The following is a 14732-nucleotide window of genomic DNA, read 5'->3' on the forward strand; positions in this document are numbered from 1 at the left end:
CTCTGGGGCGGGGATCGAACTCACGCTGAAACCGCTCTGGCCAGCTTGCAGTGCTGCACTTTAACTGTTGCCCCACCAGGGAGGGCCCCGTGGCGCCCTCATGCGCCCCGCTGGGCTGTGAGCATGTCGGGGGGCTGTCTACGTGCCTCAGAGTGAGTTTCCTCTAGAAGGCCTCAGTTGATACTAACAGGTGAGCAGATGAAGCAGGGGATGACCTGGTCTGTGGCCAGAGGTCCGGGGTGAGGCGAGGCCCCCTGGGCAGGCCGCAAGGGCAGTGCGCCCAGGAGCTGGAGCCAGGCTGGGCCTCTGTACTGCCTGGGTTTCAACACCGAGTCCTTCCTCTGAGCAATGGGGGGAACCCTGCCTGGAAGAGTTGCTGAGCCTCGGAGGTGGAGATGGATTCTGGGCAGCGGGGCTGGTTGGCTCTGGGCAGCTGTTTGTGCACGGTGCGCTCTGCGGGCCAGACTCTCCTGGGAGCTGGAAGACCCCCTGCTACTAGGGCTGTGAGGATGGGTTGAAGAGGGGCTCAGGACAGACGCCCCAGCCTAGAGAAGGGGGTACCAGTGCCCCCTAGAGGATGGCTTTGGGACTACACGCTCCAGAAGCCTGGCTGGAGAGAGAGGAGCTTGTTTTCCTCCTGGCTCTTTGTAAGAGCCTTTGTAAGAGGTGCCTGTAAGGGACAGGCACCTCGGGGTCACCCTCGACTGCCCTCGTTCTCATAAGTCACCCCCTCAGGAAGCCTCCCTGGCCCATCTGTCTAAAATTCTAACAACTATAGCCTCCCAGTGAACATGTCCTGTCCCTGTTCCCTGCCTGACCTTTATTCAGCTTATTTTTTTTTAAGATTTATTTATTGATGCATACAGAACTGGGGTACAGGCCAGAGGTGCAGGGGTGGTGAGAGGCTTCACCAGAGTCAGAGCGGAGAGCAGAACAGTCCGACTGCAGAAGCACACTGCTGAGGGGCGGAGCGGGTGGGTGGGTCAGGAGAGGTCTGCCGCTCCGTGTGGTCACCTCTGGGGCAGGGATCGAACTCATGCCAAAGTGGCTTCAGCTTCTCAGTGCCGTGCTTTAACCCGCTGCGCCACCAGGGAGGGCCTGTTGAGCTTTTTACCATCCGACTTGCTTACTGACCTTTTCTCCTGGGCTTCGCTCTGGTGGGATGCAAGCCCCAGAGGGGCAAGCTTCTCTCCTGTGTCTCGAGCACCTAGAGTGACCCCGACACACAGCAGGTGCTCAGTTTGTGTGCTGAACGAAGGAGTGAACAGAGGACCGCACCTGAGCAAACCCTGGCCTCTGGGGTGTCCCAGGGCTGGGAGCCCTAAGCAGCACCTGCCTCAGAGCCTGTGGGTCCACGCCACAGGTCCTCCCTCCTGAAGCAGGAAGCGCAAGAGCAATGTTGGTGGTGGTGTCTTCGTGGCCAGGTACCCCCCGCACGGAGGCAAGACCCTCGGGTCTGGAGGACCAGGCACTGTGCCCCCGGAGCCCCCAGGGTCCCTGCAGAAGCCGCGGGGGGTCAGGGCCTTTCATCTGCCCTCTTGTCTGCTTCTTGCAGGAAAGTGTGGATTTGGGCGAGATCATGTTCTCACTCTGCTACCTGCCCACGGCAGGCAGGCTCACGCTCACCGTGATCAAATGCCGGAACCTGAAGGCCATGGACATCACAGGCTACTCAGGTACCCGTCCTGCCCCCGCGCCCTCCGGTGGGCATGCAGCCGCCCAGACGCTAGACTTTGGAAAGAGGTTGCAAGAGAAGCCAGGAAGCCGGGAAGAATTGCCGGTATTCTTAGAACAGGGCTACCGTTTCGAGAGGCAAATTGCGGGGCTTTGAATGCTAGTCCTGCCCCCTCCTTCCTGGGAGATGTTTCAGTTTCAAATCCGAAAAACACAGGTTGTTGCTTTAAGGGCAGTGAGTTCATTCATATAAATGCTTAGAATTGCGCCAGCTATGTAACAGGCATTCTGTCCCTATTAGCTGTTACTATCATTCTTCCTTTTAGAGGAGGGAGAGAAGAGATGTGAATATACAGGAGGGAAAAAGGAAGGAAAATCTGGTAGCTTATATAACCTGTAGGAGCTGTGTTGAGTTGGGGGGGGGTGCATGTGTCTGCAGGACCCCACTGCCCTATGGCAGTGCTGCCAACTGTCCAAGGAGCAGACAGGGTCACCATAAAGCAAAGTGCATTTGACCTTGAGCTTCTCCTGCAGGGCTCCAACCTCAGTCTGTGCCTGCAGAGTTGCAGGTCATAGCGGGAGAGATTAAATCCTTTTGCTACCAAGGAAATGCTGGCTTGGGGTCAGCTGCAGCCGGGACCTGCGGAGGTTTGACCCTTTGCCACGATTCTGCAAGTCATCGCTGGAGAAGTTAGTTGAGTTTTGAAATAGCAGAGGAGGAGCTTGGATCCCTGGGGCCTGCTTCCCCCTGTCGGCTCAAATTAGCCTGAGAAGTGAAATGGGGCGAAACCTTCCAAAGAGGAGGTGCAGACAGTCTGGGCTCTGCTCAGAGCAGCAAATATAGGCAAAGCCCCAGCAAGGTCCTCTAGCGCCCCGCCCCCACCGGCCCTGGAGGCTGCTTCTGCTGATTCAGATCGCCAGGCTGCGCCATGGAGAACCCCTGAATCTGGGTGGGAGTACAGGAAGATTTTTGCTTGTAACCATTCTTTACTTCCTGGAAAACTCCACAGTATAATCACAGTCGCCATAAAGAGGTGACCAGGAAGCCGAAAACATCGGGGTGGGGGCGGGTACCCAGGTGGGGGTAACGAGGTTTCGAAGGGAAAAGTCTTGAAATGCTGAAGTAACTGTATTTCTGCAGCTTCGCCTCTGCTCCCGCCCCCACAGACTCTGCCGCTCACAACTTGCAGGCCAAAAGCCCCCCATGGCACCCACTTTCATTTCTCTCCCTCTGTGGAATCTCTGTGGGTGAAGAGCCTAAAAAACCTCTTTTTGAGCGTGCAAAGCTCCTAGGCCACAGCCAAGTCAGCTTCCTCCAAAAATACAGCCAATATAGATTTAATTTTAATATCAAAATAAGTGTGTGCGAGGGACGGAAATTCACTGAGGGCTCCCAGGCTGCTGAGGGAAATAGGATTCAGCTGCCCAAGCCCCGCACTATCTTCTCTGTTATAATTAAATTGACATGCTGGAGAGAGGCTTAGGGGGGAAGCCACGGTGGGGGGCCGGGGAGCCATCAGGGTGGCCCCACACGGGAGGTTTGGGGTGAGGGATTTTGCTCATGCTAAATTCTAACCTCCCCCTCGCCACTGCCCCTGTTTCCTGCCTGGGCTTAAATCTGGGATTAAATCTCAGCTTGACGCTGAAAATTGAGCATCCCTTTTCCATCAGGGGTTTCTGTCTGCCTTGTTTACTCTTATAAGCGAGCATCTGCCCCAGGGAAGCCAGCGTGGGCTGTTGATTTAGCCTTTGAACCTGCACGGGTTCTTGTCCCACAAACCTTCAAAAAGCAGAGAGAAGCAAATTTTATTCATGAAAGTAAGACAAAGTTTGTTCAAAGGCAGACCAAGCCGGTGTTGCTGCAGAGGGCAGAAGACGCCATGATGGCCCATGTCTAGGGTGTCTGTAAACCTCCGTTTTCTCGGCTCTAAAATCCTATCACCCTGTTTTGTGATCAGCTCTTTTTCCTGGCGGCTATATTCTCCCAGGCAGATGCCCACTTCCCCAGCTCTTATGTTAGAGCCTCCCCACCTCCAAGGTCTCCTAAAATTTACTGTTTACTGTCCTCATCAGCCCTCCGGAATTTCTCTGTCCTCCTCTTAGAGCTCCCAGAATCTGCCTACTTAACCCTAACTTGCTCTGGGCCTCACCGAGCCTGTCCACCTACATGTTTGAGCTTGACATTGCGGCTGTTCAGCTCAGACTGTTTTGACGTTGGAATAGACGAGAAAGTGAGTAGAGTTTACGAATGGCCTGGTGTTGATGCACAGGGCCTCTAGTACCAACATCTTCCCAGGCTCCTCAGTCTCAACTGAGGGTGAATCAGTTCTCTAAGCTTACCTGCTGGCACCAGGACAGTAAAAATACAAATGAATAAGTAAATAATACAAAATAGGCACAGTAGGCCCCGAAGGGGAGGGGAGAGAGCAGCCCCCCGTATCTCAGCTGCCTGTACTGCTGCAGTGGTTACAGGTGTGAACTTGGGAGCCACACAGACCTGAGCTCAAACTCAGGTGAGTTTCTTAATCCCTCTTCACCTCAGTTTCCCTAATCTATAGAATGAGAAGGAGGATGACAAGTAATTTTTATAGGGCTGATATGCAGTTTATTTTATATTTTTAAGATCTGTTTAAGCATAAGAACGAGGGTGCAGGCCAGAGGTAGGATGGGGTGTGTGAGAGAGGATTCACCAGAGACAGAGCGGGGAGCAGAACAGGCAGATGGATGAAGCACACTGCTGAGGGGAGCAGCGGGGAGACAGGAGAGGTCTGCTGCGCCCTGTGGGTCACCCCCCCGGCTGGGGATCAAACTCGTGTTGCAGTGGCTGCGGATAGTTTCATAGTGCTGCGCCATCAGGGAGGGCCCTGGTGTGCAGCTTAAGTGTTCTGACATGTGTCTGGCACATAGTACCTGCTGGGCGTGACCGTCAGCTGAAAGGCATGGCTGCCTTGGTCTCTCTGCTAATAGAGCACAAGGGGCTGTTAGAGAGACAAAGGTCATCTGGAGCCAGCCTTCCACGGGAAGCCACGAACTTCTGCCCAGAGAACCCTAGAGAACAGTCACCTCTTTGCTTAGCCTCTGGGATGCTGGTGAGCTCATCGGGCTGGCCTGGAGCACGTACACCGAAGTTTAGACACTGGATACACCTCACAGAGGCGAACAGAGCTGGGGAAGGAAGCTGAGGCTCTCAGTCAGTGACGAGGCCTGGCGGCCCAGGGGACAGGTGGTCCTGCCTTGGTGTCTGTCCCAAACCTGGTGATGTGGAAATCTGGTCCGCTGTGTGCGTGGATGGAAGGAGTGGGGGCAGGGGATGAGGGAGTCCTTGAGGAGCCGCAAGCCCGGGGTCTCTGTCCAAGGCAGAGTCCACCGTACCGGAGCTCAGAGGATGTCACAGCTTTCCCACAGCTGCTCAGACCTGGCCTGTTCTGGGTGTGTGTGCAGGAGCTGAGGCTGCAGAATGCCGGTCCAGGGCGGCGCTCAGAGAAAACCCCCTGAGAGAGGGTCCATTTAAGTAGACAGAGACAGCGGGTTGATGAAGCGCCCATGGTCTTCCCACCTCCCCTGGAAACCCCTGTCCCCGCAGGAAGGCTCAGTTGCCATTGTCACATGGTTAGTCAGGGGCTCTCTCAGGTCTCCACAAAACGCCCTCCAGGCTTGGATTTTCCGGTCAGGTGTCCCGGTTTTCTCTAACTTCCCCAAAGCCCTGTGCCTTGTCAGCACCGAGAGGATGCCCAGGGAGCCTGAGGGCCTAGTGTGTGCTGGGGTCCCTGGGGGCTGGGACCCCAGCCCGGGAGTCAGGGAGCGGGAGCGACTGCCAGGCCAGCGCCTCCTGACAGAGCCACAGGAGCCCTGGCTTCTGGGTGAGAAGGTGTCTCTGCACATCCGTGTCTCCAAAGCTGCTATTACCTGTGAGTGGCCCTCCTGTTTCTTGAACTGTGCAGCATAAATAACAATTACGACGGTGACCGAGCCACCTGTGCAAGGAGGAGACACAATAGGTGTCACTTCTGTGGATGAGTAGAAAATTTCAGGGTAGGAAGATGACCACGAAATACCCACTCCCAACACTGAAGAATCGGCGAGGAAGGGAGGCTTTGGGGAGTGAATCCAAGACCCCGCTGAGATGTGAAATGTCAACCAGCTGCCCCGAATCTTTGACCCCGCCTCCCCCTCCACCTCTCCCACTGCCCAGTGGGGTGCCGGAAAAGGCTCCCTAGGGAGCGAGCTCTGGGCCTCTGTTCCCCCTTCCCCGCCCCAGGAGTGCTGGATGGATGTACTTGCCGGTACAATGGCACCCATCACCCCCTGTCTGGTGGGAGACACAGTGCATCGTGATTGTCGCTGCTCATTACTCTGACACGTGGCTACTCCTTGGTCATTATGGAGTTCTATTTTTACCCCCTTATCCTTTGGTTAATCATGCCGACAAAATCCCCAGAGAAAAGGACTCCAAGAAGGTGAAAGAAATAGTGTCTTTGTTCAGCTTCGCTGCCCTTTGGCGCGAGCCAGCCCTCGCGCAGCTGAGCTTTGGGCAATGAACGGCACAGTCTTGGGAGGGTGTCTTGAATGGTGGGGGGCCAGCTTCCCCATCAGTAGAAGCCCAGTGAGCTCTCTCCCCAGAATCCCGAGGTCGCTAAAGACCTTGTTTATTGAGCGCAGAGCGTCCTCGGAGACAGGTGTTCTTACAGAAGTACAAGGTGCTTTAATTATTGGAACAACCCACTGATACCATCTGATGATCAACGGCAGGTCTGGGTTCCATCTCCCTGCTGCAAATGTTGTGCAAAGACATCTGTTTAACAAGCTCCCTCCCCTCCCTCACCCCCGCTGGCACAGATCCATATGTCAAAGTGTCCCTGCTTTGCGATGGGCGAAGACTGAAGAAGAAGAAAACAACCATAAAGAAGAACACGCTCAATCCGGTCTACAACGAGGCCATCATCTTTGACATCCCTCCGGAGAACATGGACCAAGTCAGCCTGCTCATCTCGGTCATGGATTATGACCGGTACGTTCAGGTCCCAGAGCGACACCTGCCCTGCCCCTCCCCCCACTCCAGTGCAGCTTCTTGACCTGAGACCTTGGGGCTCAGCGTCTAGACATTCAGTAGTCTCAAATCTACCCCCACCTAAGAAGGACACGGGGGTTTGAGGGGGAGTGTGGGTCACCCAGGCAAAGATTCGAGCTTTGCTTCCCAGCTGACCCATTGAGTGATGTCTGATGTTCTTACATCAGATCAATCACATCCCAGCCCCTGGGGGGAGGGCGAAGCGGTACTCATAACAGGTTGACTTATTTCCAAATGTTCACATCTCAAGCTGGGATGTGATGCTCGCTGAGTCACAGAAAGGAAGACACATAAACTCCCCCCCTTCCAAAAGTCAGGCCATCTGCCCACCAGTGCCTGAAATTCTAAGCAAGTTTATAAGCCTTTGTTCCTCTGTGTCCAGCACTCACCCAGCAAGGCTGGGCGAAGCTTCACTGCCTCTGGCAACCTGAGGACCTGCCAGGCATCCAGAGCTTTGCACTCTCAGACCTGCTGGTGCAGTCTCAACCCCCCGAGCGCCCCTCTGTGTGCCGCTACAGTGCAGGGTCTTGTGTCTCCTGCAGAGTGGGCCACAACGAGATCATAGGAGTGTGTCGTGTGGGGATCAGTGCTGAAGGCCTGGGCAGGGACCACTGGAACGAGATGCTGGCCTACCCGCGGAAGCCCATCGCTCACTGGCACTCCTTGGTGGAGGTAAAGAAATCCTTCAAAGAGGTGGGTGAGGTCGAGCTTGGCCCTTGGCACGGGTGCTGCATGGTGGCTGGGCAGGAGAATGGCAGTCGGCTGCTCGAGCCCCAGCTTCGGCGGGTCCTTCCGAGGTGGGGCCTGGGCTTCTCCGCGGTGTGGAGGACGCAGAGAAGGAGGCCAGGCAGCTGGCCGGCAAAACGCCTTTGAAAGCCACACTGATTCTAAATGGAAAACGCACACTTAGAGGAAGGCTTCCTGGCAGCTCCGTGGTGCCAGGCCGGAGGCTTTCACAGAGCCCCAGGCCAAGCCAGACCTTTAGGAGCTGGCCCACAGGGGCGCGGTAAGAGGTTGGCATGGAACCCTGCCCTGTTAGGCTTCCGTCCCCGGTGAGCAGCCAGCAGTTCCGGGAAAGCGCTCACGGCCTGCCCGGAGGTGGCGGGGCGGCTCCCCGTGAATGCTGCTCCCCACCCTTGTTGGGGAAGGTTCACAGGTCCGGCAGGAGCTCACGGGGGCATAAAGGCCTGGCATCCCGTGGCTCGCCGCCATCTCGGCCCCGCTGGCTTGCTGTATAATCTCAAGGGTCGTTTCTCGCAGAACCGCAAAGAAGACGTCCTTCCGGCCAGCCCCACCCCTCGGGGGTCCCCGGCCTCCCTTTTCTCGAAGGACTTGCCATGTTGGCCACATTGAGTATTTCATAACCCAGCCCCTCTCCTAGAAAGTGAGGTGATTCGCTCATCCTAGTAGGTGTCAAGCTTAGCGCCTCTGTCTGACTAGGAAAGAAAAAACCTTTATCCCTCCCACCACCCATGCTCTGTGATCCAGAAAATGTGTGGGCAGCAATCTGGAGGGCCTGCGGGTCCCCGCTGCTTCTCGGGCTGGACAGACCATCGCGGCCACTTCGCTGGGTGAGGCGTCTCAAGAGAACAGTGCCGAGGGGATGGGGTGCAGGGGAGGCTTTAGGAGAGAGGCCTCCAGGGAGCGGGATAATTGATTTGCTCCCTAGTAGGCCTGCGCCTCAGAGGCCAGCAGGGAGGAGTGGGCAGTGCCAAGCTGCTGGCCGCCAGAAGCCTCTCGTTTCTATCTTGTGTTTGCCCGGATGTTCCCATGGCTGTGGGATTTCAGTGCGCCTGGCTCGGGCACTCCTCCACGGAGGCGACTGGCTTCCAGAGCCCCTCTCTGCAGAGACTGGGTGGGGATCCCCCACCAGCCGAGCTCCTGGGAGGCAGCTGCTGGGCAGAGTCTGAGACCGTCTGGAGGCCCCAGCCCGGCACCCAGGGCTGAGGCAGGCCAGGGAGGGCCCCGATTTCTCTCCTTTTAAAAAATCTCTGGAGGTGTTAGTAAGTATACTGAAATTTGGGGGCTGGTTTCAGGACAGGGGCTTGGGATGGGTGGCAGGACCCCAGGCAAGCACTGCCCAGGCAGGAAACGGCCGGCCTCGATCTGCCTTTCTACAAAGCACCTGCCCTAAGCGACATCCAAGGCATCTGGGTCGGTTGCTCTGGAATCTTGAACCTGCAAGAACCCATCACTGGTACCAGGCTGGTCTTTTGCTGGCCAACTGGGCATGGAGGACCAGCAGCGGCTGTGGCTGGGGTCTGGGGTACCGTGGGAGTGCTGGGGCTGGGCCCAGGGTCACTCTCCACGATGAACACAGCCCACGGAAGCCCAGTAGTTGATTCTAAGTCTTGTTTCTTTAAGATTCCCAACTCACTCGTCTGGGCTACAAAAGAAAGATAAAGTAGAACCCAGCCCTTGAAAATAAATATTGGATGAGGCAGTAGAGGGAAAGTAACAGTACATGGAAAACAAAAAGAGAATAAATTGATTCGCATCCTTTGGGTTTACTTTTTCTTGACCTGGGAACTGAGCGCCAAGGCTGCCTGTCCCCCCAGCTGATCACTTCTCTTTAAGAAGCAGCTGAACGTAACGCGTGTCTCGGCGACTCAGGATTTCATCACTACAAACATGTATACCCTTTTAAATCGCGCGGTTTGCGTGTCTTTATTAAAATGCATCTAAAAATGCAGCCGGCTGATACTAAATAAACGTCCTTTGCATCCGTGGGGTGGCGTGTGCTGCACTCTACCCCCCTGTGTCCCAAGGGCATCCTGACTTCTTTTCAGCCCTGTTCTGGACCCTGAGCTCGCTCCTCGAACTGTGTCTCCCGTCTGCTCAATCCACAAAGAGACCGTGCTCTCTGGCTTGCGGGAGCTGAGCGCACCGGCTCTGAGGCCCACTGTCTGAGCTGCGCCTGTCTGAGAGGAGGTTCAAGCACTGTGGTCATTTCCTTTTCTTAATGAGAACAGAGGGCGGTCTCGTTGCTTGCTCGCTCGGGGTTTTAAAGTAACAGTGAGAGGAACAAATGAATGGAGAAGGTTTTTGTCCTGCTGGGATTTTTTTCCACGAATAAAAATTGATTAAGCCATAGCAAGTACCCCCCCCCGACGGCGCCTGACCCCCTGCACACCCCCCACCCCTGCCGCCTCCAGGTCCTCTCTGTCACACACAGCGCAGGCTGGCCAGTGACCTTCTCCAAGCCACTCTGTTTCCAAGGGCCAAGTTCGGGTCACCTGCCAGAGGTTCTAGCTCTCTGCTGGAACACGCCCGTGGCAGAGCAATGACAGAACTCCCTGGTGCACGGCCACCTCCGACAGGCCCCTTCCGGTGGGGGGCGGAGAGGCTGGTTCTTGCTGTTTCAGGCCTCTACGGGCTGCCAGAACCATTCACCTCACTGCTCCACAGCCCCAGTTCCCCCTGTGTTTATCTGTGTCGTCAGGGAGCGGCGAACGTGCCTGCTTCGTGTGTCTGGGCAAACACCGGTGCTCCGTGGGGCTTCTTTTGGGGCTGTCGTAGAAAAAGAGGCACCATGCGTGGCTATTTCATTTCTCCTTGGAACGATGACGCGTCACCGCGTGAGGGGCTCGCCCCAGGCAGGAGCCAGTCATCACCGTAACTCACCGACCTTCCACCTTGGCACAGGGAGAGTGGGGCCTCCCCGGTGACGGGCTGCTGGGTGACAGTGGTAGGTCGTCACGATGTGATGACTTCGGTGAAGAGACACTGGAGTCAGAAATTCACCTTGGGCTCACGGCCAGGCACTTATTTATGTAAAATATTTCACCAGGGAAAACCTCGGTTGTGATTTCATCCACGTGGATGCTGCCAGCAGAGAGACTGACACCCGGAGTTAGGAGTAAGTACCTGGTGTGGACCCCAACAGGTCAGGCTGCTTCTCACACCTTTTGTGCCCCTCCCCCAGCGTGGCCCGGACCAGCAGGATGGGGAAGGGCTCTGAGCGGTGGCCAGGAGGCCAAGCTCTGGGCCTGTCTCTGCCCGGCCCTCGGTGCCTTTTGCCTTCTGGGTCCGTTTCTTTGCCTGCAAGAGCTGGAGAACGAGGCTGGCAGACCTGCAGGTCTGGCGTGCTGAGATCGCTCAGGCAGGGTCATGTGACAGTGGTCAGCAGCTCCTGACTGTCCAGCTCGGGGAGGGCAGAGGCCCTCAGGCTTGTCTGGGACTGTACAAGGGGCTGTGGAGAATGAGCCGCAGAAGGAAGACAGTGGCTGCTCTAGAGCTGGGCGCGTCGAGCGAGTTCCGGAGGCCTGGGTCTCTTTCCACAGCGGGGGCTGCCCACCCGCCCCGTGGGCGGTGCCGGGGACAGATGGACTATTGCCCAGGCAGCCCAGCTTTGTCTGGGGATGGCTTTGCAAGGAGCACCTGGGTCCTCCTCACCCCACCACCATGGAGGCACTGACTCGTAGTTGCAGCTTCTACGCACCCTCTCCCGCCACCCCCTTCCCTTCACACAGGAGACCCTTGAAGGTCTGAGAAGAGCGCCATGCCAGGCTCAGGACAGCCAGCAGCTTGGCCAGAGGGCTGGTTCTCCTCAGCTCACAAAAGGAGCACTGACTCACTGGGCGATCACACAGCCCAGACAGCTCTGACTGGTTCTTCCATTTAAAGGAGGGTTGAATGGCTCCAGCCCATCATCCCCATCACACTCCATCACACCTTGTGAGGGTGGGGGTTGAGCTGCAAGGAGGCAGCTGTGAGACTGGAGAACAGAGGAGGGGTGGGGGAGGGGAGGGGGCTGCCACCCACTGACCTTCATCTCTCACGAGGTGGAGATCTAGGGCCGGAGAAGAGCTCACAGCCAAGCAATAGCAAGGCTTTAGCTGTTCTGAGGCTCCCAGACACATTGCTAATAATTCATGATCATGGGTTCTTGGCAGTAAAGACACACTCGCAGACTGTCTCTTTTGCTGCTAACATAATCCGATCTCAGTGTGAAAAATGGCTGAAGCACTCAGAAAGGTCCAGTCAGAGCACCTCAGTAACGCGCACACACACACACACACACACACACACACACACACACCCTACCGGCTCCACCCAGTGAAAAGAGCTTTAGTTGTCTCTGCAGTAGCTTATTTATTTATTTTTAGTCAGGTATCCCAAGCTAGACGCTCTCAAGCTGTTCTCCTTATGTTTTTGCATGGCCAAACCGCAAAATCCAAGAAAGCTTTAAGAAGCTGGGGAAGTGACTTCGGTGCATGAGCGCTACGTTTCGGACGTTGAGTGGGTCCCGGCCCACAGTAACTGGCTTCCCCCCTCTGCAGTGGCAGGGCCGAGCCACCAGCGTCGACAGTGAGGGCTCCAGCCCATCTCCGAAACCACCTCCGACACCCTGAGCTGCACCACCGCGGACGCCGGCGGACTCAGCAGTGTTCATTTTGCGCTCGTTCAACTGTCTGCACAGCGCCGTGCGGAGTGGGGGCACCAGGGGCGACCCCCGAGTCTTCACTGCTCCGTAGGTCAAGGCCAAGACACCTGTCCTGTGGTCAGATCTGTCTTCGTTTTTTCCGTCTCCCAAGGTGATGTTTTTTGTGGTTTTCACTTTCTATGGATCCTGCTGTCAAGATGAGAAAAGGTGAATCATGGAGAGCCCCGAAGTTGGTTTTAGGAAACAGTGTAAAATAGTCGTCTTTGGGGCGAGGCGGTTTGAGTTTCTGACGTTTTGTGTCTCCACCCAGCGCCCCCACCCAAGAAGGCATGGAAGCAGGTAGCTGTCTCTGGGCCCTGCAGGAGTAGTGCCCGTCAGCAGAAGTACTGTATAGACATCAGACTCAGTGTGACCCAGGTGATGAGGACTCCTGGTCCCTTGTGGACGTGGGGTGCCATCAGCTGGCTGTGTGGGGCTCCCAGCCCGCCCCGTCCTCCTGAATTGAAAGCGTGCTCCCTCATGGGAACGTAGTCGCTGTCTTTAGGAACAATTCTGCTGAAAGGAAACTTGCCATATGTTTTCTGGCGCGCCACAGTTAATGACCACATTTGTTTGAAAATAGGATCTTTGTTCTCAAAAATAATCTTCACTGTAAAGAAAAGGAGGCGCATATGTTGGAGAATGATTTCTGCGTTATACATAGCTTTAGAATCCCACGAAGTACCAAGCAGCTGTTTAAAAAGCCTAAATAGATCAAAGCAAAACTGAGATAAAATGTTCTTTCCTGAATGGGGAGTCTTGAAACCCCAGGGATGGTGGGGGTCCATCTTTCCACGCGAGTGTTTTGTGGATGGACGCTGGGTCAGCTTAAGCCAATTCAGCCCCCTTGACACTGGGACAGTATTCACCTTAAACTTTAGTTCTATAAATTACTAAGTATTTCAGTGTTTGTTTCAGTGGTAGTGAAGGGTTTTCTTTTCCTTTAGAACTCTACCTTAGCCAAATTCAGTTAAGGAAAAAAATGTTAAACTCTTCTGTATTGTATATTATGCTTATGTTGAGTTGCTAGTGACCTCCCCTTCCAACCCCCTATACTTAGGTTGATTTGCTCAATCTTAGTCTGTATCGCCCTGGTAAATGTGTGAAGTTTCCACTTCAACTTGACACGACACCGCGTCGATTTCCAGAGTGGAGGTTCCGCCTTGAGAGGCCCCGGCTGCGGAAGAAGGCCTTCTTTCTGCTTTGGAAGATCGAGACCGGAAAAGCTACCCACATGCGTGTGTCTTACTCTTTCTAGGTGTCATCTGCTTTAGGGACAGCAACTCAATAAAGTCATCCTCATTTTCAGCCAAGGTCCCAGGTTTCTGTGCTGATCAAACTTTGAGGAGGCTTGTCGTTCTAAAAGTGGCCAGACTGGGCGCGAGGTAGGTGGGCATCACTGCAAAAGGTGTTTTCAGCTCAGAAAAGGAAAGTTAGATAAAACCAGGCTCCCCCCTGGATGGAACCTGAGGCGAGTATAGGGGCCAGTGTGTCATTGCTATCAGACAAGCCTTCTCCCCAGATGTCTTGTAGTTGATGACCCTTCTGGTCAGGCAGACGCACAGCCTGACGGCTGGATGTGCTCTCAGAGAGCAAGAGGAACGCAAGGTCACGCCCAGGGCCCAGAAATGAAGGCGAGGGGTCTTTCCAAAAGAGCTCAGTGTGCCTGGCCCGCGGTCACCTCACCTTCACACCGGAGGGGGAAGGGCACCCCACGCTTCTGGAGCAGGGAGTCCGCCGTCCCAGCAGCTGGTCAGCCCCACACCACCCGAACCAACTGCTTCCTCTCCCGCTTGTCATCTGGGTAAATTGCTCCAGGTGCAGCAGCCGACCCAAGGGCCCCCCCTACACCCTGTCCCTAGGCATCTCAGGGGAGAAAATCCTCAACCTGAAGCAAGAATGGAAAGTGAGTGTCTGCCAGCGTCAATAGCTGGTCCAACATCTCTCCCTCACAGATGAGAACAAAACGAATTAGAAATTTCAGTGTAAAACAAAACCCAAGGTTGACTCATTTTTAATGTCTTCTGCTACGAGAAACCTCTTGGGTCGCTGTGGTGAGCTTTGGTGACGTCACAATAACCAGGGCATTTTGCACATAGATTTCTTTTTTAATGCAAAGTTCCCTTGTCCTTTGTTTCTGGGCTGAAAGATCCTTCTCCCCCAGCCTCCACATACTCGAGATGTTAATTAATTGCATCATCATTTAAAAAATTATGTTGTTAATTACTGCTCTGTGTCTTCCCACCCCTGTCACAGCCTGGAGTTTTTATTCAATTAAATCGTCTCCTGCCCATTTCTCTTGTCGTCGTGTGTTCTGAAGTTCAGGAGTCAGCAGGCACACACACATAGACACACACGCAGGACTGTGCACAGCTTTTATTTTTTTAATCTTTATCTTACATAACCACTTGCTTTCGCTCAGAGGTGTAGTGGAAGGGCTTGTTTTTATTCTACCCAATGAAAGTCTGCAGACCCGTCCTCCCCCCCCCCCACCACCAAGACTGGCATCCACCGTGTTTTGTTCTGTTGTTTCCTCTGCTGTTCAGCTCATCAGTTGGCCCCTCC

General features: G+C 55.0%; 1 protein-coding gene across 9 annotated transcripts in view; it reads left to right on the forward strand.

Annotated features, from left to right (window-relative positions):
• SYT6 (synaptotagmin VI) overlaps positions 1–13475 on the forward strand; it is a 53230-nt gene extending 39755 nt beyond the window's left edge. For 5 of the 9 annotated variants that reach the window (XM_004689625.2, XM_012730129.1, XM_012730130.1 and 2 more), the window contains exons 4-7: positions 1556–1676; positions 6511–6682; positions 7285–7435; positions 12025–13475. In XM_004689625.2, coding sequence (XP_004689682.1) covers positions 1556–1676; positions 6511–6682; positions 7285–7435; positions 12025–12096 — 516 coding nt within the window. In that variant the 3' untranslated portion in view covers positions 12097–13475. Of the gene's footprint in view, positions 1–1555; positions 1677–6510; positions 6683–7284; positions 7436–10532; positions 10602–12024 lie in introns of all 9 variants that reach the window. The other 4 variants (XR_001145836.1, XR_001145834.1, XR_001145835.1 and 1 more) reach the window with 3 other exon arrangements.
• The last annotated feature ends 1257 nt before the right edge of the window (positions 13476–14732 follow it).

This window comes from Condylura cristata, unplaced genomic scaffold (genome assembly GCF_000260355.1).
Source record: "Condylura cristata isolate star-nosed mole 26May11 unplaced genomic scaffold, ConCri1.0 scaffold00026, whole genome shotgun sequence".
NCBI lineage: Eukaryota > Metazoa > Chordata > Mammalia > Eulipotyphla > Talpidae > Condylura > Condylura cristata.